Source organism: Octopus bimaculoides, chromosome 2 (genome assembly GCF_046866305.1).
Source record: "Octopus bimaculoides isolate indiv1 chromosome 2, ASM4686630v1, whole genome shotgun sequence".
NCBI classification, from domain to species: Eukaryota; Metazoa; Mollusca; class Cephalopoda; order Octopoda; family Octopodidae; genus Octopus; species Octopus bimaculoides.
In genome coordinates this window covers 125,736,765-125,762,411 of record NC_142929.1, presented here as the reverse complement: position 1 = coordinate 125,762,411, position 25,647 = coordinate 125,736,765, and the positions used below count along the sequence as shown (strand labels likewise).

The 25,647-nt window shown below is 35.7% G+C and overlaps 1 protein-coding gene across 1 annotated transcript in view; it reads right to left on the bottom strand.

Annotated features, from left to right (window-relative positions):
* LOC106871015 (transient receptor potential cation channel subfamily A member 1 homolog) overlaps positions 1–25,647 on the bottom strand; it is a 66,634-nt gene continuing 40,987 nt past the window's right edge. The window contains exons 15-25 of the mRNA XM_089347645.1: positions 22,899–23,048; positions 21,467–21,564; positions 19,132–19,298; positions 17,093–17,213; positions 15,435–15,566; positions 14,450–14,650; positions 13,368–13,394; positions 10,507–10,683; positions 7,673–7,741; positions 6,188–6,361; positions 1–3,375 (exon numbers count right to left, since the gene is read on the bottom strand). Of these exons, the coding sequence (XP_089203771.1) occupies positions 3,202–3,375; positions 6,188–6,361; positions 7,673–7,741; positions 10,507–10,683; positions 13,368–13,394; positions 14,450–14,650; positions 15,435–15,566; positions 17,093–17,213; positions 19,132–19,298; positions 21,467–21,564; positions 22,899–23,048 (1,490 nt within the window). The 3' untranslated portion in view covers positions 1–3,201. The remainder of the gene's footprint in view (positions 3,376–6,187; positions 6,362–7,672; positions 7,742–10,506; positions 10,684–13,367; positions 13,395–14,449; positions 14,651–15,434; positions 15,567–17,092; positions 17,214–19,131; positions 19,299–21,466; positions 21,565–22,898; positions 23,049–25,647) is intronic.

The following is a 25,647-nucleotide window of genomic DNA, read 5'->3' as shown; positions in this document are numbered from 1 at the left end:
TTTCTTGTGATTATTTAATGAGGGACTTCTGCACGTAATTCTATCTTGTCAGGTGAAAGGATCTTCAGAAAACAAAAGCTTCCAAGGTCTTAACATACTGGCTGTATATTGTCCATGTCTTACACCTAGCTCAGACTGAGAACCCTGTTTATAAAGGCTGAGATGATTGTTTAGAAAGAATCTGAATTTTCAAAGAGATACAGAGGCCTATCTTGTAGCAATTTCGAATCTCCTTTTTCAGTGTGCAGCCATTGGAAATGGTGCTGCTTAGGTATCTGAATTGTGAAGGTGTGGCTAGATGCTGTTGTAATGAAAGAAAGAGTGAGGAAAGGCGGGTGGGGTGGACATTAACTATCAGTTTTATTCTTTTATAAACTGTAATTGCTACTGAGATGCTGTTTGTCAGGATTCCAAAGTGGAAGCAGATATGGCTGTGTGGTTAAGAAGTTTGTTTCCCAATCTCGTGGTTTTTGAGTTCAGTCCTTCTTCAGGGCTATAACAGAAGACAATTGCTTCTGCATGGCAAATGTCTTCAATCATAACCCCAGGGCAACCAATTGATTTGCTAGACAGAAATTGAAAGAATCCACTAATACATGTAAGAGAGAGAGAGAGGGAGAGAGAGAGAGAGAGAGAGAGAGAGAGAGAGAGAGAGAGAGTGTGTGTGTGTGTGTGTGTGTGTGTGTTTCCTTGTCTTGACACCATGTTATTGCTGTAATTGAGCATCAGCAGTATCATTCACTTCCAATCTTCTGTGAAAACATGTCTGACCAAGGGAAAATATTACCTTAGTTGAAAGCATGTAAAGAATTCGGTTTGACCCATGCAAGCATAGGAAAGTGGACATTAATCAACTATGAAGATATATATAAATACACACACATACAGAGCCTTTAACATATATTAGTATATACCATTGTTATCCCAGAACAGATGATGATTATCAAATAGCAAATAAAATAGGGAGCCGTGGTGATACAGTGATATGATAAAAAAAAAACAATGTCAGGTTGAACCACATGAGTAAACGAGATACTATCTAAATGATCAGCAGTTAAAACTAAAATGTTCATGAAGTGTAATCTTGCTATGGAGGGTTTTGAGCAAAAATGATATACAATATTAATTGCAGAAAAAATTTTGATCTGATAAAAATACAAAGGTTTCAATAAGCAGGGAATGCACCCCTTGAAAAATGCATAATATTATCAGATATCAAAGAAAAAAAAAACATTAATTCAAGACAATACAAAATACTTGATATTATTCCTCATAGACAGGAAACAACAGTTACAAACTGCTGTTGAGCTCAGCTGCTCAGAAGATATTAACATTATAGTTAAAGCTATGAAATATAAAAGAACCTAATGGTTTTGTTTCTTTATTATAGGTTATTATTCATATTTATAACAATGATTTCTCTTGGCTACTGAACAAAACATTAGCCATTTAACGTAGGAAATATAATATTGTTAGGAATATAACAAAAAGACTTGAGATTCTTTAGATTAAATCTAACAGTAGAGCAATAAAAACTGATTTCATGTTAGTTTATAAAGAAAATTAGCAACTAACTACCCCTGCTTAGCAACAAAGAGCCTCCCACTTAAAGTGAAGAGCAGATTGTATGATACTTATGTGGAAAATATGATGCTATATGGTAGTGAGACAAGGGCCTCTTTGAATGCAGAGAATTTGACAAGACTATAGAAAGAAAGGAAGCAAGCAAGCTTCTCTGGATGTGTAATGTTAGTGTGCATGAATGATGAGTAGAAAGAACCTGAGAGAAAAGTTATGTCTAAGAGGAATTTGATGAAGGATGCAAAAGAGAAGACAGAGTTGGTATAAGCACGTGGTACAGATGGATAATCTCAAAGATTGACCAGGAATTGTAAAAAATGGCAATAGGCAGTGCTGGAGAAAACCTGCACTTTTGTGCAAGCATGGCAGTGAGAACTCTAAAGCAAGTAACGATGGCAGCTGGGATGCTCTCACTGCATCTATTCTCTGCTCTCCTTCTACTCTCACTACTCCTCCACCCCTACTTTTCTTTCTCTCACAGACCCTTTGCCCAAAGCTTCCCCATTACCTCAACGCCAACACATCTCCCTCTCTCTCTGGCTCACCTCAACGACATTTCTATTCCTCTTTCATTTGTTGACACTCCCTCCACAGTTTCTCTATTTCTTCATCATCCTTATTTTTATGTCCCTTTCCTTTTCCACAGCCTCCATCTACCCCACCCATATTTACCTTTATAATGTGGGATAGCACTGTATACCCCACCACCAACTCAACAGACCCCATCATCCTCACCACTCTATGTGTGTCCCTCCCTCACTCCCTTTTCCACTAATCCTTCACGTCACCCTTTTCTGATGCTGTCTCCTTTGTTACTCTCTCCATTACAGCCCTTTCACAAATCCATTGTTTCCATCATGCTTCTCTCAACTCTTAATCCTCTCTCACTAAAACCATCGCTCCTATCCCTCTCTCTCTCACTCCTATCCCTCTCTCTCTCACTCCTATTCCTCCTTTCAAACGTAGTGGTTCTTTAGTCTGGTGAGGTGAGCTCACAAGTGCCAGTGCCACATGAAAAAGACACCTGGTACCTTCTGTAAAGTCAAGCAGAGACAATGCTGCACTAAGACAACTCTTTAGTTTTGCTGAGGATAAAGTAATTCCTATGATGCGGGTGCCATGAAAAAATTAGCACCAGTACATTCTATAAAGCGGTTGATATTGGGGCATCCAGCTGTAGAAACCATGCTGAAACTAAAATGGAGAAAGATGTGGCCCACTGACCCATCAACCAGATCCTATCAATCTGTCCAACCCATGCCAGCATGGAAAGCAGATATATAAAGTGATGATGATAGTGGCAATGAGAATGATATTGATGACAGTGATGATAATGGTGACGACAATGATGATGATGTATAAGATTGTTTTCATGGAAGAATATATCTAATCCAAAAAATAATGCTAACTATTTGCTCCATGTTGTAACCAATGTAAAACCATGTGGGCAATAATATCAAAACTTTGTCAGTAAAATATTTTGCAAAAATATGGATGAAAAAAAAAAGGGGGGTATAAGTTTTTAATAGGGGCCAAAATATAAACAGTAGATTCCTCTGATTTCGACAGATCTTTTACAAAGAAATAAGTGTAGCACTACTTGTAAACATTCCTGAAGTATTAGTCTTCCTGGTAATCTTCTTCTTCCCATTCTATTTTCTGGTTTTTGATTACGGCTTTTAACATACTCTCCACTCTTGTCATTTGGACTTTCATCTCTTCCACATTATCATTTAACCTGTTAACCTTATGCTTTAAGTTGGTTTGATTTGTTTGGATACGTCGTAACTCATCCTGTAAATATATACACATAAATACATATAAAACATTAATCTGTTAATTTTTTTCATTAATTAATCAGCAAACTGGAACAATAAACAATCTTCTTTTCTCATTCTAATTACTACAAAATGAAATTAATCCTAAAGTAAAACAACAAGCATCAAATAGTTATGTAACCCTTTTACTGCAGAAATCAGACACATCAGCCCAAAGTTTCATTACTCTTAACTGTGTAAAGTATACCGACAGTTTGAAAAAGAAGGCAGTGAACTTAGGTTTTATTTGCTTACAATTCAATCAGTTCTTGAAAACAATATACACACCTTAATTTATACTTATTCAGTAAGGTACAAATATGCACTATTAATATCCAGCACAAGTCCACATACTCAAACAAAGAAGAGTCTACATATTTAAACAAATGAACCAATATATTCACCTGATTAATATTGAATTCACTCATTTTTACATTCCATTTAATACTCTAATAAACAATTCCTTTTAATATTCTAATAACACTTTATTATGATTTAAATGCACAAAGTCAGAGGAAACGGGTTCAAATTCTATAGCTATTTTAGGTAATCAAACTGCTGTATCTGAGAACTATAAAATACATTAGAAAGCTTTTGATGACTGGCACCCATGCCAATGTCTCTTTCATTGGACACTAAACTTGGCTTGCGAAGACCTGTTGGGGCAAGCGAAAGCGAAATCTCGATGGCACCTGTACCAGTGGAGCGCTAAGAGCACCGTTCAAGCATGGTCGTTGCCAGAGCAGCTGTCTGGCTTCCGTGCCAGTGGCATGTAAATAGCACCATTTGAGTGTGATCGTTACCAGCGTTGCCTTCCTGGCACTTGTACCGGTGGCACGTGAAAAGACGTTTGAGCGAGATCGTTGCCAGTGCCACTGGACTGGTTCCTGGGCAGGTGGCACGTAAAATACACCATTTTGAGCATGGCTGTTGCCAGTACCACCTGACTGGCCTTCGTGCTGGTGGCATGTAAAAGCACCCACTACACTCTTGGAGTGGTTGGCATTAGGAAGGGCATCCAGCTGTAGAAACTCTGCCAGATCAGATTGGAGCCTGGTGCAGCCACCTGGTTCACCAGTCCTCAGTCAAATCGTCCAGCCCATGCTAGCATGGAAAGTGGACGTTAAACAATGATGATGATGACATAACTACATAAAACCACAACACTGCAGAAAGCAGTTTTATATACCAGTCTACCTTTTGTTGAGAAATGTCATTTCTGAAATTATATTTTATGGCAATATGTCAAGTTTTTTGAAGCAATGTGACTTGCAGAAAATAGCAATTCTATTTTTTAATTGATGTTTAAAATCATTACAGGAATAGCCATGAAATTTAATTTCACAATTAAAGCGTAAATTTTTTAATTAATCAATCGATAGTATTGTTAGCACCATTCATTCACAAACGCAATAACAAATTATCCTCTTTTCTCATCTTAATTATTGCAAAGTGGAATTTTAATACACAGTTGCAACTTTCACCCAACCACCACCAACACCACCCCACCTCCACCACCACCACCACCACCACCTCACCTCCACAGCCATCCTGATTCCTACTCTGTCTTCAGTTGCTCTTCTTCTCACCTTGAGTGAATGAACACAACTCAGAATAGTGAGGACTCCTTGATCTTACAGGATACAAGACAACTTTGCTTGTGTTGGCATCACAATAGAATGTACTGAGTACTCTGTAAAGTGATTGGCAAACAAGTGAGACAATGCAAGGGCAAAAGGACTGTTTAGTCTTGCTGAAGACATGACACCCTCTCTAGCGTTGAAGCCTTTGTAGGTGATAGGGCCGCCATCCTTGGGTAACCCTATCCCGTACAATCAATTTTCTTCAATAAAAATGAAAACGCTGAATAAATTGAATAACAGCATAACAAATATTTATTATGAGGTGCTCAGCCTACATCTCAGGTAACAGAAATTGCCAGGTCACCCTTTATGGTTGGTGTGAAGACGGTGTCAGTGTCGTTGCTGGATGGTTAGGTCATTCTTCAAGCTCCGTGGTAGTTAGTGTAGACTCAAAGGTAGAGTTGACGGAGCGGCTCTTAGTGACTTGGTGTCTTCGAAGCTGCAGCGCTAAGAGGTCGAGAAAAGGTGGGAACGCTTTGATATAGGATGACCACGCATGCACGTGAGGGACTTCCTGCATGCCTTCCAGAAGACATGTCCCTGCGCATGCGTGGACGAACTTACCAAAATGGCGACTGGCATTAGGTGTCACTACACCTTAATAAAATGTATGTGGTACAATGTAATAGGCAGCCAGCTATAGAAACTATGCTAAAACTGTAATGTTTGAGAGAGAGTGGTTCTCTAATCCTTCAAAGAAACCAACCTAAAATTGTAATGTTTGAGAGAGAGTGGTCCTCCAATCCTTCAAAAAGGGTAGTAACTTTAAGCATGGATTGACTCAGATTCTAACAAACTGTCAGACCCATGCCAGCATGGAAAGCAGACATTAATTCTTTGGCTGTCCCTTGTATCATATGTGATACACAGGACACATTTCCCTGGTATCCAAGCATCATGTATGATACACATTCCAAATTTTTTTCAGCCATTAGAGTAACTCGGAATTTATGACAGGAAAGCATTATGTTACTCAAAACATATGAAACAAGGAGTAACTAATAGACCAAAAACAAACATGAACATTTAGGACAAACTCATGAAAATGCTTTGGAGAAGCAAAGGGTTAAATGATGACCATCATCATCATTGTTGTTTATCCCTAGGATATAAAAACATATCCAATAGTATTTCTGTAGTACTCACCTGCTCAGGATTTAAAACTTGGTTGATATCTTCAGAATAAGATGCGGTTATACGAAACAGGCGAGCAATTTGGTTACTTTGTACAGCATTAGGATACAATGTTTGACATTTGATAATTTTTCTCTTATGGAAAGAGAAAGGCATTATTTTCTCAAGGTCTAGTACCAAATCCACCTGTAAATGTGTAAGGAGAACAGACTTTTAATTTCTAAATGCCAATAATAATAAACACTGAAATTATTGTAGCAATTTTACATAAAAATTCTATACAATAAATATTGTATCTGATGGCATATAAGACCCTCTTTTCTACCTAAAGATTATCTAAAAATGTCATCCCAGGTTCTATATGTGAAGACAAGCCTATATTACATGCTTTAAAGCACTGAAAACTTTTTTCTCAAACGTGTTACTGAAATTAAGGTGCACCTAATATGTTCATGTGTCTTTTATGTCATCAGATGCATCTCTTTAACCTAACACAAAATTTACTGAAAATTTATTTGCTTTTTTTAATCAAAAAAGAAAAGAAATATCAATGACTGATTCATTGAAAATAATAAACCACTTTTGTACATCTCTTAGCCTGTTGAAGGTGGACAATACCCACAGGCCTTCTCATACTGAAAACAATTGTTTCTTAGAGTAGTAGTAGTAGTAGTAGTAGTAGTAGTAGTAGTAGTAGTAGTAGCAGCAGCAGTTAGCATGAAGAAATAAACATTACTATCAAATATAAGAAACAAACAAGGTAAAAAAAGAAAAAAAAGAGCTAAGCACTGTGACAATTATCGTAAATCTATCACAATTGTGTGAAAGTATTTAGTCCTTCTTTGAAGATTATTTTAGGTTAAAACCAATTCCACTCTGTGCATCTCCAGTACATACTAAGAAAAATATTGAATAACATAATCTTGAATAAAATATTACCCCATTAAAAACTACAGTAACCTACTGCTGCTACTACTACTACTACTACTACTACTTTAAGAAACAATTGTTTTCAGTTTGAGAAAGCCTTAATAGTCTGTAGGTACTGTCCACTTTCATCTGTTGAACAACATAGTTTTGTTTCAATTAATTTTGAAAATTATAAGGAAAATTATAAAATAGCTTTGTCATTATTTAGCTGGTATTTGAGGCATAAATCAGCATGAAATTTTGATGGAAGGTTTTAATTTAGATCATTTTAATATGGGATGTTTGTGTCATAGAACCAGGTGCAGTTTCAGACTGACTGGTATCAACAGAGTTAAATTTGCTTGTATGAGGAAATCGATGTAAAAGAGCAAAACAAAACAGGGATCAAAGAAATATTATCTCACAGATAAAAATAGCTGTCAAAAAATTTTGAGTTATTTATACATGAATTAATGTTAATATTATTACAGTAAGAATATTATCCTTAATGTCAGTATTCAGGCCTAGAATTTTCTTATATTTCTAAATATCAATTTTCTGAAATAATGCATTTACGAGTATACATACCTGCATGGCTCTACGTTTCAGAGTTGCTTTATTTTGTACTTCTTTAATATCATCTACAGCCAAACCAACCTGTAGGAGAGAACATTATTATTATTATTATTATTATTATTATTATTATTATTATTATTATTATTGAGCAAGTGAGCAGTGCATGCCATCAAAGTGACACTGGGGTACAAATATACAAAGCCCAATATACCCATCATGTCTACCCATCTGATAAGGGTACACCAGGTACATGCATCACAACCATATGTGCATGCTATGGTGATCTCATATCAAGATAAACAGCACATGACTTTACAAGATAGGGTCAGCCCATCCCACTCAGAAGGTCCCTGAATAAGGTTTGTTTAAGGACGATGAACAAAACAACTATGTTTCTAGAGGTGAATTATTCAAATCCCAAAGAATTCTTCTCAACACATGGCTGTGAAGCACCTCCACTACTCCTACTCGTGATCAGAGATGCACATATTGTCGGCCACTAAGGGACATGATCAACTGGCTACGGTCAAACAACTGACAAGCAAATCTGTGGTATTGAGAAGAATATTTGCTGTAGCCCATCTTTTATACAAGACAAAACATGTACATGATAATACTTCCAATCATTTAAGATCAAAAGCCATGAGAGCCATTGCCTGGTACTGCATCAGGGCATAATAATTATTATTATTATTGAGAGAGCAGTGCATGCCATCAAAGTGAAACTGGGGTACAATTATACAAAGCCCAGTATACCCATCATGACTAACCGTTAGATAAGGGTACACCAGGCACATGCATCACAACTGTATGTGTGTGACATGGTTATCTCATATCAAGATAAACAGTGCATGACCTTGCAGGTCGTTAACCAGTAGAATTTTCTTCAGGTTGAGTAGCCCATCCTTCTCAAAAGGTCTCTGAATAAGGGTTGTTTGAGGATGTTTAACAAAACACCCATGTTTCCAAAGGTGAATTATCCAAACCCCAAAAATTCCTCTCAACACATGGCTATGATGCTTCCCCAATTATTAATATTATTTACATTATTGTTGCTTTGTTTTAGACAATCTGTTTCAAAGTCTCACCCAAAGACCCCCAAGTAACAAGAAATTGGACATTTTACTATGGATATTATTTATAATAGTAATGATGTATTGTACAGGAAGGAAACCAGAATCTGGGTTTCTGTTAAATTTGCACACTGGACAAAATATTTAGAGGCATTTTATCTGTCTTTATGTTCTGAGTTCAAACTCTGCCTAGGTTGATATTGTTTTATCCATTCAGGGTCAATACAATAAACACCAGCCAAGTGTTGGTGTCAATGTAATTGACTTGCCCCTCCCCTGCAAAAACTGCTAGTACTGGGCCAAATTTTAAACCATTCAATCGACTAACCAACTGACTCATGTGGTTGAATATTCCAGACACATGTACCTTAAACATAATTCTCAAACTGAATCAGCATGACACATGCAATGTAGTTGGAATTTTGAATTACAATATAATCCATCTAACAGGATTACACATAGTTTCTGTCTACCTAATTTCACTCATAAGGTTTGGGTTAACCTGAGGTTATGATAAAGTAAGTTGCTCAAGATACCATACAGTGGACTCAAATCAGGGACTTCTTGATTGTGAAGTAAAATTGTTAACCATTCAGCCAAACCTTAGTAGCATGGCTGGAGATGAGGAGGCAGCCCACCACCAGACAACACTTTTATGGTGCCAGCACTTTTGGATCTACTCTATAAGCTTGTATAGGTTTGGGGGCCCACACTTTCATGCCACTATTATGCCTGCTTCTACAGCTGCTAGGTCTCCACTGATTTAAACTAACAAACTGTATATCACTCAATGACTCAGTCAACAACTGATCAGTCCCACCTCTTCCCATTATCCCTACTGTCTTCCATTTCTCAGACCCTAAACCAAAAAAATCTTCCCTCAGTCATTCCTTCCCAGGAATGTGACTCTCAATGATTCCCCACTGTTCATGTCTCCTTACCAACAGAAATTAAAACTGATCAAAAGCTACGGTGATCTCACTAGTAACAGAGCCCATTTCTTCAGAATAATAAACCAAAGACAAGTAATCTATATTTTCACAGGTAAAGGCATACCTGTGTGGTTTGCTTCTTACCCACATGATCTTAATTTCTGTCCCATTACACAGCATCTTGGAGTAAGTGCTTTCAGTTATAGTTTTCATCATCATCATCATTTAATGGCCTCCTTCCATGGTGGCATAGATGAGATGGTTTGACAGGAACTGGCCAGGCAGAAGCCTGCAATATACTTCTGTGTCTGTTTCGGCATGGTTTTTTTATAGCTGGATGCCCTTCCTAACATCAACCACCCTGCAAAGTGGGCTGAGTGCTTTTTACATGGCACCAGCACAAGTGAAGTCAGCCTTGGGCCAACCAAAGCCTAGTGAGTGGATTTGGTTAACAGACATTGAAACAAGCATACCATCAATCGATCGATATCCAATATTTTAAATCTGGGTTTGTCCCCGTTAACGGGGTTGGCCGGAATTACCTTCACTCTTACAGCAACTGCTCTCACACCATCTCACCATCTCACATAGTTTTGGGCATCCCCTCTCCTCAAGCTAATCCTCCCAATCTCCTCCTCTACTTGTCCGTCCCCTCCACGTTTTCTTTGGTCGACCTCACTTTCGCGGTTCATTCACCTTAAGTTCAAGCACTCTCCTGCGGCGGCAGTGGTGGTTGTGATGATGATGATGATGACAACAATGGTGATGATGATAATGATGGTGATGATAATAATGATGGTGATGATGATGGTGAATGTATGTATAGTGTAAAGAAACTCACCAGTAAGTTCATAATAATAATCGATCCAAGAATCAAGAATACTAAAAACATGAGGTATGTTGTTATAGTAAATTGTAAGGAATCATCAGGACTGAAAAAAATATCATCAAATTCCAGTTCTCCAATCATCATAACAAAGGTTTTCATCAATGATTTTCCAATATTGCTAAATTGCTCCTAAAATAGAACCAATTCATTAAAAGTTATCATATAACACCAACAAACCAAATGTATACACACACACACACATACACACTTTACATATATATATATGTGGGAGAATTTACGAAAAAAACAACAGACAAAGACAGGTGGTGTAAACAACAAATAGATGTATTAGTTTAATGCTCGGGAATAGAGAAAGTCTTTGACGTTTCGAGCCTACGTTCTTCAACAGAAAGGAACACAGAAAGAAATAAGGAGAGAAACAAGGAGAAAAAAAATATAAATGTAGCCATATATATACATACATATATAGATATTTATATATATAAGCTGCAGGCATTTGGGTCATGTTTCCAGTTTGAGAATGTTTTCCTCTCTCCTTCCCATTTGGCACAAAGGCCTTGCAAAAAGGACATGATCAGGGCTGGATTAAAACCCATAAAGGCCCTAAGCACATAAAAGATTTGGGAGCCCCCATATATATGTAATTCCAAATATAAACAATAATGAGCCATGAAATAAATTTTTATTCTTCAAAATGAAACACAACTAACAGTAAGGTGGAAAATAATATTCATTGATGTATACGACCACTTTATTTATATCTGTAAAGTATTTCCCTGCTTTTATTAATTACAAAGTCTTTAATCAGATCCTCACTATGACACCATAAATACTTCAAAATTATATTTTCAATCATATAAACTATTTTGAAAATTTAAAGTGATTTCTTTTCCACTGTAAACCATTTACCATATCTGTGATTCCCCATTTCCTTAATGCCCAAAGTACATGCTTATTTTGCTTAATGGCTAATCTAGCACTGGTCATGACCAATGCTTTACCCCGTGACTAAAAACTGCAAAAAATATTTTAACAAAAGACACTTCTTTTAAGAGAATACTAGACTTACTACCCAGCCTTGCCTGGTAAAGTATTCATGAAATTGTTTGCCATTTTGTTGAATGGGAATTCACGGTACTTATACATGTGTATATATTTAACCTTACTTCTGGACTTACTTATTTGGAACTATCCAAACAATAGTAATCAATTTACATGAGTAGAAGTTTTATTTTAACAATTTTTATCCTGAAAATCACCTGTTACTTTTGTTTTGAGGTGAAAGATAGGAGAAAGGGAAAGATGCATGAATATGTATATGAAATGGACGTGTACGTGTATGTGTGAGAGAGAGAGAGAGAGAGAGAGAGAGAGAGCCACTTACACATACATGAGAACACACACGCTCACTCACTCACTCTCTCACATGCACACATGCACATGTACATACAAAAAAGATGTACGCATATGTATTGATGTATGTACGTATATATGACAACACATCCCTTCACTCACTTTGTCTCTCTTTCTCTCTCTCTCTCTCTTTCACACACACATATCTATTTCACATACATACATCTTTCACTTTCTCCTCTCTTTCACTTTAAAACAAAAGTAAATAAATAAATAAATAAATTTTACAGAAATTAACAGACTCCGGATGATGAAATCACATTCAGTTAAAAATATTTCTAAATGATTAAAATATTGTCAATGGTTTTTTTTTTCTTAGAAAGCATGAAGACAATGTGTATGTGTGTGTGTCACAGATAGCGAACATGTGTTTGTGTTGATTGACATGCCAGGACATTGATTATATGTGTATGTATTCTGTATGTGTGTATGTGTGTTGATGTCATGGAAGCCATATATTTTTTTTTCATCAAGAAATAACTAACAAAAATTGTGTTTAATTGTTTAAATAGAGGTCCAAATGTCACAAAAATTTGTACTGCACTGCTGAAGGTAGGTATGAAAATAAGCATGTAAAAAAAAATTAAGATAAAATATACTATTTTAGGGATATTTCAATTACACAGAAACATCCCTGGAGTTTTAGTATTATCAAGATTATGAGAGACACTTTTAATTTACATTTGAACACTTTAACATGTAATGTTTCATATCAAATAATCAGAGACAGTATCAGATATGTTTGTATCACAAAGATCTGACTATGAGAGTAACAAGCTTACATGTAGCCACTTACAGGCAAGTGTAAAATTGTTTCTGTTGCCGATGTAGTTGTGGTGGAGGCACGTGGCCTTGTGGTTAGGCTGTTGCACTTGCAATCATTAGATCATGGATTTGGTTCCCAGACCAGACAGCACATTGTGTTCTTGAGCAAAACACTTCATTTCACATAGCTCCAACCACCCCCACCCCCCACCACTTTCGATCAGAGAAGAAAGTTGGCCTGCTTGTCTTGCCAGTGGGATGGTGTCATTTGAAGGCTAAAACAACGTGAAGTGCGTAATGACCAGTGATGTGTAACAAAACCTGATAGTCTGGCCGGTCATGTGATCTTCCCACTCGACTGAGCAGATCACTGAGCATGAGATAACTGAAGTGAGAAAGACATACCAGTGCAAAGCTAGTACTCATTTGCAGCTGAGTGAACTGGAGCAATATAAAATGAAGTGCCTTGCTGCAGTACATAACATGCTGCTCAGTTCAGGAATTGAAACCATGATCTTATACTCATGAGTCCAACATGCTAACCACTAGACCATGAGAGAGATCAGGAGAGTATTACAAAATAGATGTATAATATTGTACATAAGTATGCATAGAAAATTAGCATATTTAAGCAATTAAATCATTGAGCTTAAATGAGAAAGGAAATTACTTACAAATTCAACAGCTTGTGACTTATTTATCTGAAAAGAAAGAAGATAATTTAGTATCTTACATATAATAAAATGCAATGCATTTCACACTCTGGTCATGCTGGTAGAGGAAAACTTAAACAACAAACAGTGGGAATGAGAAGCTAAATGCAGGTGAAATGTAGTGTGGGGTTTTGCTCTGAAGTTTCTGATATTTTAATCAGAATCAAACTGCAAGTTTTTATCACACACACACACACACACACACACACACACACACACATATATAAGCATATATGAAATTAAATATTAAACCTTTTTGTTTTCAAAATACTATCATTCACATAATATTTATAAATTCATGATGATGATATATATATATATATATATATATATATATATATATATATATATATATATATATATATATATAATATATACATATAATATATACATATGTCTGTGCCAGTATGAAAGGTGGACATTAAATGATGATGATGATGATATACAGAAATATATATATATATATATATATATATAAGAAAGGATGGAAGACAAAGTCGACCTCAGAGGAATTTGAACTCAGAACATAAAGACAGGTGAAATGCTGCTTAGCATTTTGCCAAGTGTGCTAACGATTCCGCCAAGTCACCACTTTATTTGTATTAAAAAAATATTAGGCGCAAGTGTGGCTGTGTGGTAAGTAGTTTGCTTACCAACCACATGGTTCTGGGTTCAGTCCCACTTTGTGGCACCTTGGGCAAGTGTCTTCTACTATAGCCTTGGGCCAAGCAAAGCCTTGTGAGTGGATTTGGTAGATGGAAACTGAAAGAAGCCCGTCGTATATATGTATATATGTATATATGTATGTATGCATGTGTATATGCTTGTACCCCCAACTTAACAACCAATGGTGGTGTGTTTATGTCCCTGTAACTTAGCGGTTCAGCCAAAGAGACCGATAGAATAAGTACTAGGCTTACAAAAAATAAGCCCTGGGGTCAATTTGCTCAACTAAATGCGGTGCTCCAGCATGGCCACAGTCAAATGACTGAAACAAGTAAAAAGAGTAAAAGAGTAAAGAGAGAATATATAAAAGGACTTACTCGTTGACGCAATAAGGCAAAAAACCCAAATGCAAATGCAACAATGAAGAGAGAGAAGACAACAGCAAACTGTATAAATGTGTATAGGATGTCAGTAAACATAACAACATAGATGCCAAAACGAGGTACTTTCTGTACGTAGAGCACCAAATCAATCCATGCTAGAAATATTCCTATTGATCCAAGATTCCATTGCCACTCCTTTAAATAAAAAAAAGGGAGAAAGGAAGAATAAATATAGTGATTTGCTTTTCATATTAAATTAAAAATAATATTAACAAATTATATTGTAAACTATGAGAAAAAAAGAAAAGACATAAAACTTATAATTATGTAGGCATTATCATTATCATAATTTATTTTAGAGTAAGACATTTAATTTTGCTTTAACTCTCCTTGCTTGATCGATCACATGTACCACTTGTTTAGTAATAAGAAGTAAGAAGAGATCTATTTATTTTTGCATTTGGTTTGCAAGATTCTTGATGTGAAACAGATATTGTTGCACCTCAGTGCATGTGTTTATTGGCATAATGACCCTACCAAGATATAACAAACTCTTATAACATCATCATCATCATCATCATCGTCATTTAACGTCCGCTTTCCATGCTAGCATGGGTTGGACGATTTGACTGAGGACTGGTGAAACCAGATGGCTACACTAGGTGCCAATCTGATTTGGCAGAGTTTCTACAGCTGGATGCCCTTCCTAACGCCAACCACTCCGAGAGTGTAGTGGGTGCTTTTACGTGCCACCGGCACGAAGGCCAGTCAGGCGGTACTGGCAACGGCCACGCTCAAAATGGTGTATTTTATGTGCCACCTGCACAGGAGCCAGTTCTGAGCACAGCACACAAAAATTCAACAACAAAAAGCCATTCTCCTTATGCTGGTATTGAAAAGTGAGTATAAAACAAGGAAATAAATTAAATAGATTCAGTTTCAATAATATAACTTTAAAATAAACTGTAATCAGTCTTACCTCAATGTAAAGTACTTGCTGTTGACATTGACTAAAGCCAAGCACAAAAAGAATAGCAAAGAGGTAGGTGAGCCAATCTAGGAGATTTACATAGGTTAAATAGCCAAGTCCAGCTTGAACTAACTGGAAGATCTGAAAATATAATGATGGAAACATTAACATCAGAAACATTGACATGCATTTTTTTTCCTATAATATCCAAATAAATGTGTAAGTATATTATATTATTTCGTTTTTGGATTTGGTTTGCAAGATTTTTTATGATTTTGTGTGTTGAAGCATATTCTGTTATATCTGGGGAGAGTCATTTTCTTATTGTGCCTTAAAATTTAACACACTCACCGGTAAAATTTCCACTTATTTTTCTTTTTATTTTCCTAAAATTTTCGTTGCGTCTTGCAACCTTATCAATAGACTATTTTACCGGTGAGTGTGTTAAATTTTAAGGCACAATAAGAAAATGATTCTCCCCAGACACAACAGAATATATTATATTAATTAGCAGTGTTATTAAAACAGAATATGAAGGAGCAAATAAAATATAATAAGAAATATAAGTAATGATTCATTATTTCTGCAATTGATGGCATAAAAGATGCATATTAGATGCACATGTATTTCAGCAGCCCATAATTAGAAAATAAGGGTTTTAGTGCATATAGTACCCAGGGTGATTTGAGTGGGGGGATGCTCTCTTATATACCATCAAATACGAAACATTATGAATTATCATCCAGTCTGAAAACCAAATAGTTTAATATTATTAATTTAATATGAGTAAATTACATCATATGTAAACAAATGTAAGTTTGTTTTTGAAGCGTTGAAATGTATTGTAGAACAAGTAGAAAGATATATTTTTTTCAATGCGTAAATACTGATAGAACACTATATATAGGATAAAATCTTTTAAGAGCAGAAAAATTTGTCAGCAACTGGTTACCAGCAACATTTTCTGCCCTTAAAATATTTTGTCTTATATATAGTGTTCTATCAGTATTTACACATTGAAAAAAATATATCTTTCTATCTGTTCTACAATATGAGCAAACCATTTACCCAAGCCTTACCAACATTAATAAAAGTGATATTATAATCATTTTTAGAGTATGAATTAAAGATTTGTGTTCTCTCTCCAAGAACCCAGATTCAGCCATACAAATGGGAGTAATAATAGGTATGAAGCTGAAAGTGTATCTTGGAGACTGGATTTGCAAACTCTTTATCAATAATCCATAGATGTCCTCTTTCTGCAATTGTGTGACTATCATCATTTACTTAACACTGAGCATGTTAATGTAATATTGTAGCTGAATGGAAAACTTTGGAGAGTTTATAATAAAATCTCCTAATGGCATAACTACAAAACTGACAAACGTAGCCTGATTCTTTTATACAGGAGAAGCACACAGTAAGATGTGCTGCTTAAAATTTAACTTTGAAAGTTATTAAAACTAACTTCACAGTATTGATATTTTGATGCTCTATTATTGCGTTGATTTCAATTTGTTCAACTTGTTTAGTCTTTAACGCAAACAACCAAAATATCTCTTTTAAACACAAATGATCTATGAAAAGATATAAGTATAGACTAGGAAATTATAATGCAAAGATAAGCTTCAATATTAGCAAATGAGGCATTTTGCCTATGTCCTTACCTCTCGTAATAACATCAGGACTCCAAGAACAATGACCACATATTTGCCGTAACTAATAAAGAATCCGTCGTTCACCTGAACATTGAAACAGCTGTGTGTTTCATTATAGTAGACAGCATTACTGAAATAGCAAATTTTCCAACATTTATTCATATTCTTCTTCAGCCAGATTTCTCAGAATTAAAAAAAATACATAATGAAAACTTTAAAATGTAATTATTACGGAAAATAGGAATGTCTTAAATTTGCAGTAAATTATAATTTTGATAAAAGTTAATCATTTAACCCATTTAGTATTCAGATTAATCTATCAAATGTAATGATCATTTATTCACATTATTTTGAATTAATTATGTATTATCTCATAGCTTTGAGATTTTTTTAATGTGATTGTTTATTTTTAGATGGACATTGTAGGGTAGGTGTGAGAGGCTGCATCTGGTTGGTTTGAACATAAAACAGGTAGAATTTTTAGGATGGATATGGAAGATTTGAATGTTGCTTTTAATTTCCATCACTTATTTCTGTTTATAAAACATTTATATTACGGTATAAGTGTGCATGTACAATGGAGTGTAATTGTCTTAAGAGAAAAATTGGGTGTGAGAGGCACCCAATGTAGTGTGTGAGAGAGAAAACTGCACTAGTATGGTCATGTGATGCATACGAACGAGGGCAGCTGCATAAAAAAGTGCTGAAATCTAACCTGTGGAAGAGGTAGACCCAAGAAGATGTGGATGAAGTGGTGGAATATGACCTTCGGATGTTGAGTCTCATGGAGGTGGTGACAAGTGACTGAGACTTCTGGTGATTTGTTGTGCTTGAGAAGACACATTGAGCTAAGTGAAATCAGTCATGGCCAGTGCTGGTGACATGTAAAAGGCACCTGTGCCAGTGACACATGAGAGGCACCTGGCACACTCTGTGGAGCGGTTAGCATTAGGAAGGGCATCAAGCCATAGAAACCAAGCCAAAACAGACTGGAGCCAGGTGCAGATCTCCAGCTTACCAGTTACCATCAAACCATCTAACCCACGCCAGTATGGAAAATGGACACTGAATGATGATGATGATGATAACTAAACTATTTTACATATAGGTAGGTGCTGCTAAATGCATAGACATCCTAGACCACATCTGGTCAAAGGTCATTCATCTGACTGGCAAAAAGTCATTCACAGATACACTCCAGCTTCTGGGTCCTTAGATGTGCTATTATCGTCTTTCTTTGCCTTTTCTTTTTAACTATACTATAATTGCTTCTATTTCTCGGAGCTGGTTGACTTGACACTCAGAACAAGTTAACATAAGTAGTTCAATGAAAGAATCTCAAACTAATTGAATATTAATATGTTGTTTTCTGGTTTATAATACAAAGAAGAAATCTCATTTGAGAACAAGCGTATGGGACATGGTCACTTACCATAATCAAACAGCTATAAGACGTAGTGTTCTTTGTGAAACTGGTGAAATGTTGGTTTTAAATTTTGGCACAAGGCCAGCAGTTTCAGGTTGGGGTTAAGTCAATTACGCTGACCTCAGTGCTCAATTGATGCTTATTTTATTCTTATCTACTGTAGGCACAAGGCCCAAAATTTTTCGGGAGAGGGCCAGTCGATTAGATCAACCCCAATATGCAATTGGTACTTAATTTATCAACCCCAAAAGGATGAAAGACAAAGTTGACCTCAGTGGAATTTGAACTCAGAATATAAAGACAAATGAAATACCACTAAGCATTTCACGTGGTGTGCTAACGATTCTGCCAGCTCAATGCTTTCATGATACTTATTTTATTGACCCTAAAAGAATGAAAGGCAAAGTCAACTTCAGCAGAAAAGACTGAATAGTTATGACCGGAATATTTTGAACACAGGTTTACTCAATCTGAACTGACCTGGAGCTAAACAACAATGGCAGTAGTGGAGTAGTAGTAACAACAATCCTATTGACTTGTTGTCAAATTGACTGGCTTATTGTCAACTTATTGTCAAACTATCAAATGTAAAAGAGAAATAATAAGTTGAAAGTATATTTACGGAACAGGAGGTTTTGCTTCCAAAATGTAACCAGTAAAACAGGTGAGAAAGATCAAATAAATAAAGAGATTCACATAGTAGAGGGGTGCTCCGAATGAAGACCATTTATAACTCAGGAGTTGTTTTACAACAGGATGAGAGAGTAAGATTTCTTGGTTGTTCTCAGCCTGAAATCAAAAACAAAAATTAGGTAGATGATGTGGGGAAATGTATTGGTGTGAATGCATGTGTGTGTGCATGTATGTAGTCAAGATTATTATCTTAAAGCATGTTCAAGAACAACAATATAGCAATAGGTCAATACCACCATGCAAAGCAACGATGGGCCAGTCATGTCACAAGGTTCACAGAGCATCGGTGGACCCATGCAGTTGTCGAGTGGTACCCTCACAAATGGAAGGGACCACTTGGAAGACCTCCAATCAGTTGGGAAGAAAATTTAAGAAAGATGTTTGGAACAACATGGAGGGCAATGAGAAGAGCACAAGGGAGAGGGACCAAATGCAGTGGCCAGTGGGGGCCAATCCAGCACTAGACAGCCTGGCCGATCCAGGTGATCCAGGTGATATATATATATATATATATATATACAGAGAATCTGCCAAATTGTTACATAGATAATGAAAGCCATTGCAGAGAACTTTTATGCAAATGATATATTTTTCGTAAATTTTTTTCTTGTTCCTTGTGAAAATAACTACTGCAGATGTTTGTGTGATGACAACTGCAGCCATATCATAAGCCAGTCTTCAGTTGTGCTGACATAAAGAGATGATATTTAATTCAAGTCACTTACAGTGATGTGTTTTCACTCATTCATGAATATCCATGACTAGTATCAAAAGTACTGGAGATTCACAGATGTTCAGTTAGAGTCTTGTGTAGCAATGTAAGTTTTCAGTCAAGTGGTTATTCTAATTTTTATTAAATTAGAATATTAACATTTTCTATATTCAAATAAAATTATCAAAATATTTGACCAAGTGCTTGAAATTTTTGTGGATCCAAACAGCAGGTTTTGAAACAATCAGCAATTGAATATTGAAACAAATAGCACAGTTAAAGCAAGAATACCTTTGGTAGTATATCTGTCTGACATGGCTGACCCGAGAATAACAACACTTTGTTGTAGTACACTAGAACAAACTAACAAGGGGCAATATTTGAGAAACAGCAGCCAAATCTATCTGAAGAGGAAGATTATTCTTAAATTATTCTTAAATCTATCTGAAATAATTATTAAATTATTCTTAAATCTATCTGAAGAGGAAGATTATTCTTGATTAAAATTACAGGTTTTTCAAGGGGTTTTTTGTTTTGTTTTGTTTTGTTTTTATCCATCTGGAATAAGAGCTGTGCCCATGGTTTTTGCAAGCTCTCCAAGACCAGAAATTACAATTCAATCAAATAATATTTTCACAACATTAATGTTTAAGAAGCCACTGAAAAAATAAATACTCCTGACAGACTGTGAATACTTTTATAAAATTTTAGTATCTTTCGTACCTTACCTATTTATAATAAATTAGTAATTATATAAACACTAACACAAGTTCATTAATACCAGACTAGATACAAGCACATGAATTCACTAGATTTTGGACAAGCTTAGCCCTCACTAGCAAGTGGAGTATGACCTAATAGCCTGTATAACACTTCTGCAAATAATTTAAGATGCTTAAGACAAACACCCTCTTTGCTCTCTAACCTTTGACCCAGGAAAAAACATTCAAAACATGACAATTGGATGGAGAGGGAGCTGCACCACTAGTTCATTGGTACTCATTTTTGTATGAGTAGACTAGAGCATTGTGAACATACTGTTCTATGGCTCTTTGCTTTTGCTTCTCATTCAATGACTTTATTGAAATGTGGAACTTTGTTACTGATTCTGGTCCATAAATCTGCCAGTGAATTCAAGCAATTCAGAGATTTTTATCTTGTTTGGCACTAAATACGGCAGGTTTCACTTGACTGACAATAGAGTAGATGTGCTTAGAAAGAAATTTACCAAATGAGAAAATGGCATGTCACTCTACTGTCTAAATTTTCAAGATCAAATTTTCTTCCAATATCAGAAAGGAAATGTGTCTAAATATTTTAGTCTAAATCCCATCACAGCACATTAATATCAGCAGTGCTTAAGGATTTGCCAGACAAAAATTAGTCCAAAATATAAAATTCACGTTCAACAATGCCAGATCAGATTTTCAGAATTAACCACACCTGATACGTGTTGATTCGAAAACAAAATATATTTGTCCACTTGTTTACCAAGCATTGCTTACTTGAACAGAGGAACTAAATGCTGTTGAAATAAAAAGTTAAAGTTTACCATAATGTTTAAAGGATGGTTCTTTTTCAACATGGTCATGTTTGTGGTGTAAGGAAGTGCATCCGGTGTCACTTTAAAGTCATCATCATAACTTAAACCTGAATAAGAAAATGAAAATAAGATGAGCAATGCAGTGCATGAATATATGGGTGCATGCATGGTTTGTATGACTAAGAAGTTCACTTCACAGTTTTACAGTTCAACCCTCGTATGTGGTACACTGAGTATTATATATTACTAATATATGATTGATATTATTAATATGATATATATATATTAATATGATATATATATATAGGTGCAGGAGCAGCTGTGTGGTAAGTAGCTTGCTTACCAACCACATGGTTCCGGGTTCAGTCCCACTGCGTGGCACCTTGGGCAAGTGTCTTCTACTATAGCCTCGGGACGACCAAAGCCTTGTGAGTGGATTTGGTAGACGGAAACTGAAAGAAGCCCGCCGTATATATGTATATATATATATGTATGTGTGTATATGTTGTGTATCTGTGTTTATCCCCCCAACATCGCTTGACAACCGATGCTGGTGTGTTTAGGTCCCCGTAACTTAGCGGTTCGGCAAAAAGAGACCGATAGAATAAGTACTAGGCTTACAAAGAATAAGTCCTGGGGTCGATTTGATTCGACTAAAGGTGGTGCTCCAGCATGGCCGCAATCAAATGACTGAAACAAGTAAAAGAGTAAAAGAGTATATATATATATATATATATATATATATATTTGTAATAATAATAAGGTTAGTTAGAAGAAATGAAGGAATTGTTCCTCTATTTATCTATATACAGGTAGAGAAATTTTTCATATTCATTTTATTTTAGTTAATTTGGCTTCATTTCATTCTCTTTCATTTCCTTGGAAAATTTGAAGACTCTCTATACCTGTATATGAATAAACTAAGGAACACTTCCTTCATTTCTTCTGACTAGCCTTGTTATTATCATTAATATACTACTCTCTCTCTCACTCTCTCTCTTTCTGTGCATGTGTGTTAGTGTTGTTTCATATCAAGTTATATACTAAGATAATTTAACATTAACATTAAACTTTTGGCTAAACTAAAATTTATTCTATAAAAACTATTTTTTAAGTGAGAACCTTTAAGTAAAGTATGATATTTGTTTTCCTCTTTTTTATGCTGTGTGCGTTAAACTGGCATTGTGAGAACAAACACTAATATATTTTCAGTAAAACTATTATATAAAAAACATTTGCTATGTGAAAACATATTTTTGTATTTTTACTTTCTCAAGTGCAGGAGTGGTTGAGTAGTAAGAAACTAGCTTCCCAATCACATGGTTCTGAGTTCAGTCCCACTGCATGGCACCTTGATGAAATGTTGTTGGGTTTCATGAATTCAATTTACATGGAGATTTACATTAAAATCCTGATATTTAAAACTGCATATGGTACATACCTGAAGATGAGGCTACATCACTGTTCCTAGCAACCTTCCAATCTGTGTAGGTGTCGTCCAAGTATTTATAGGTGAAGGTTATAGAATAATCAGGTTTGTCTGGACTACCAGAAGTAGAAAGACATTGGTTAAGGACTTTCTCTGCAACTTCTGTATCAAAATAGAGATTTGTACAAAAATCAATACAAAACACAAGACAAGTAGTTTCTAGCTTTATTTAGAATTACTAATTATTGGCGGTCAGGTGGTTTAGCTTAAATGGTAAAGCATTCTAACCGGATATTAGAGGGATGTGAGTTCAATCCTCATGGCTGGCTGCCGACAAAATTTTCTGCTTTTAAAAAGAAAAAAGGATTTTATCCTTTATATCTATACTGTTCAGTATCTATGCATTGAATAAAATTTATCTTGCTACTTGTTCTAACATATTATTATCTACAATTTCAATCTTTGCTTCATATCACTTATTACAAGGGCCTATATTGTATATATATCTTTCATAATGAAAGTATACCAACCCAAATCAAAGCCCCTTCACGCCACCAGTTTTCCTCTATATAGCCTTCAGTCATAGAATTCTATTTCCAGTTCTTACAGGCATTGAAATGAGATGACAAGAAAGAAAGGCAGCTGTATGTAAGATGGGAGAGACATAGAAGGAAGGGCTTCTTGCTGGTTATGAAACAAAAGAGAGCCAGGAGAAGCGAGGAGTAGTGATTTAGCCACCACTTCCAACCCACCAATGGGAGGGTGTTATATGTTCAGGGTTGAAAACCCGATGATCATTGGATATCATCTGAGGACTTCAGCTCTTCCTGGTCAAAGCTACATCCACTAAAGGTGAAGGGAAATAAAGCATCTTCTTTTAGATGTAATCAGCATCAGCTTCTATTTTTATTCCCCAAGAAGGACATTCTGCCAATCACATGAAGAACAGTGACCAAAGCCTTGTGAGTGGATTAGGTAGACGGAATATGAAAGAAGCCCATTGTATACATATATACATATATATTTTATACATACATACACACACACACACACACATATATATATACCTATATGTATATATATGTGTGTGTATGTATATATATATGCATATATACATGTATATATATGTAAGTATGTTTAGATACATATATATGTATGTATATATATCTATGTATATATATCTGTATACATATCTATATCTATCTATACTATATATAAAACAGAGATGTGTGTGTAATCGCTTTTCACATGAAATAATTGACTTCACCAAATGCTTCCATACTTGTAATGCATGAATAATTTGACCTCGGATAAATCTTAGGCTCTTCATTTGATTTTTTTAATTAAAAATAAATAATATTGCTTTATATTTAAGATTATATTTAAGATTCACTTCTTTAAAAAGGTTCCTCAATGTCAACTTCCGGTATTGACATAACAACTGCAAAAAGCTTCACTTTCTATTTTGTGTGTTCATGTGTATGAGAGAGAGTAAATACTACATACACACCGCTCTCTCACTCTGTCTCACACACATACACATGCACACACACACACACACCTTGACTCACTCACACTCTGTCTCTTACAAACACACACATACATAAATGTATACAAACATATTTACAAAGACACACGTGTGTATGCGCGCGCGCGTGCGTGTTTGTAAGAGACAGAGTGTGAGTGAGTCAAGGGCTGTGTTATCATATGCATACATCCAAAGATGTATGTATATTTATGCATGTACGTATATATGACAACAAACCTCTCTCTCTCACTCATACTCTGTCTCTTACAAACACACACATACATAAATGTATACAAACATATTTACAAAGACAAACGTGTTTATGCGTGCGTGCGTGCGTGGGGGGGGGGGGCTCCACAATCGCCATTTATTTCAATTACTCTTCTGAGGATATTCACGTAAATCATTTTTTTCATTTAATCATCATCATCATCATCATCGTTTAACGTCCGCTTTCCATGCTAGCATGGGTTGGACGATTTGACTGAGGACTGGTGAAACCGGATGGCAACACCAGGCTCCAATCTAATTTGGCAGAGTTTCTACAGCTGGATGCCCTTCCTAACGCCAACCACTCAGAGAGTGTAGTGGGTGCTTTTACATGTCACCTGCACGAAGGCCAGTCAGGCGGTACTGGCAACAGCCACGCTCGAAATGGTGTATTTTATGTGCCACCCGCACAAGAGCCAGTCTAGGGGCACTGGCAACGATCCCCATTTTAATTTTCGTAAAAGTTTCCAAGTACCAATGAGGCTTTTTGGCACATCTTCAATTTTCCCCATTCATGAGAGGTGCCCAGCCATCATTCATCTGAGAGTCCATCTACAGAATGTCCTCAAATTTCTATACAGCATATTTTGCCTTTTTTTCTTCAAGTATATAAGCAACAATTTCATTCCCGAGCAACGCCGGGTGCCTCTGCTAGTATACATATATATTTTATACATGCATAAATACAGACATATATATACACACACACATATATGTACACACATATATATGAATATATACATATATATATATTTGTTTTGCAAGATTTTTTATGTGAAATCGTGTGTTGAAACAGATGTTGTTGTACTTGGGGATGGTCATATTGCCAGTTTAGCCAATAAAAACACACGCACTGTATATTTGGTGTTAATTTTTTTTTTTCAGCTTTATATTACATTAATCTTAATCTTAATCTTATTTCGGCCAGAGTTCTTTCGTCACACTTCTGTGACCTCATCAGTG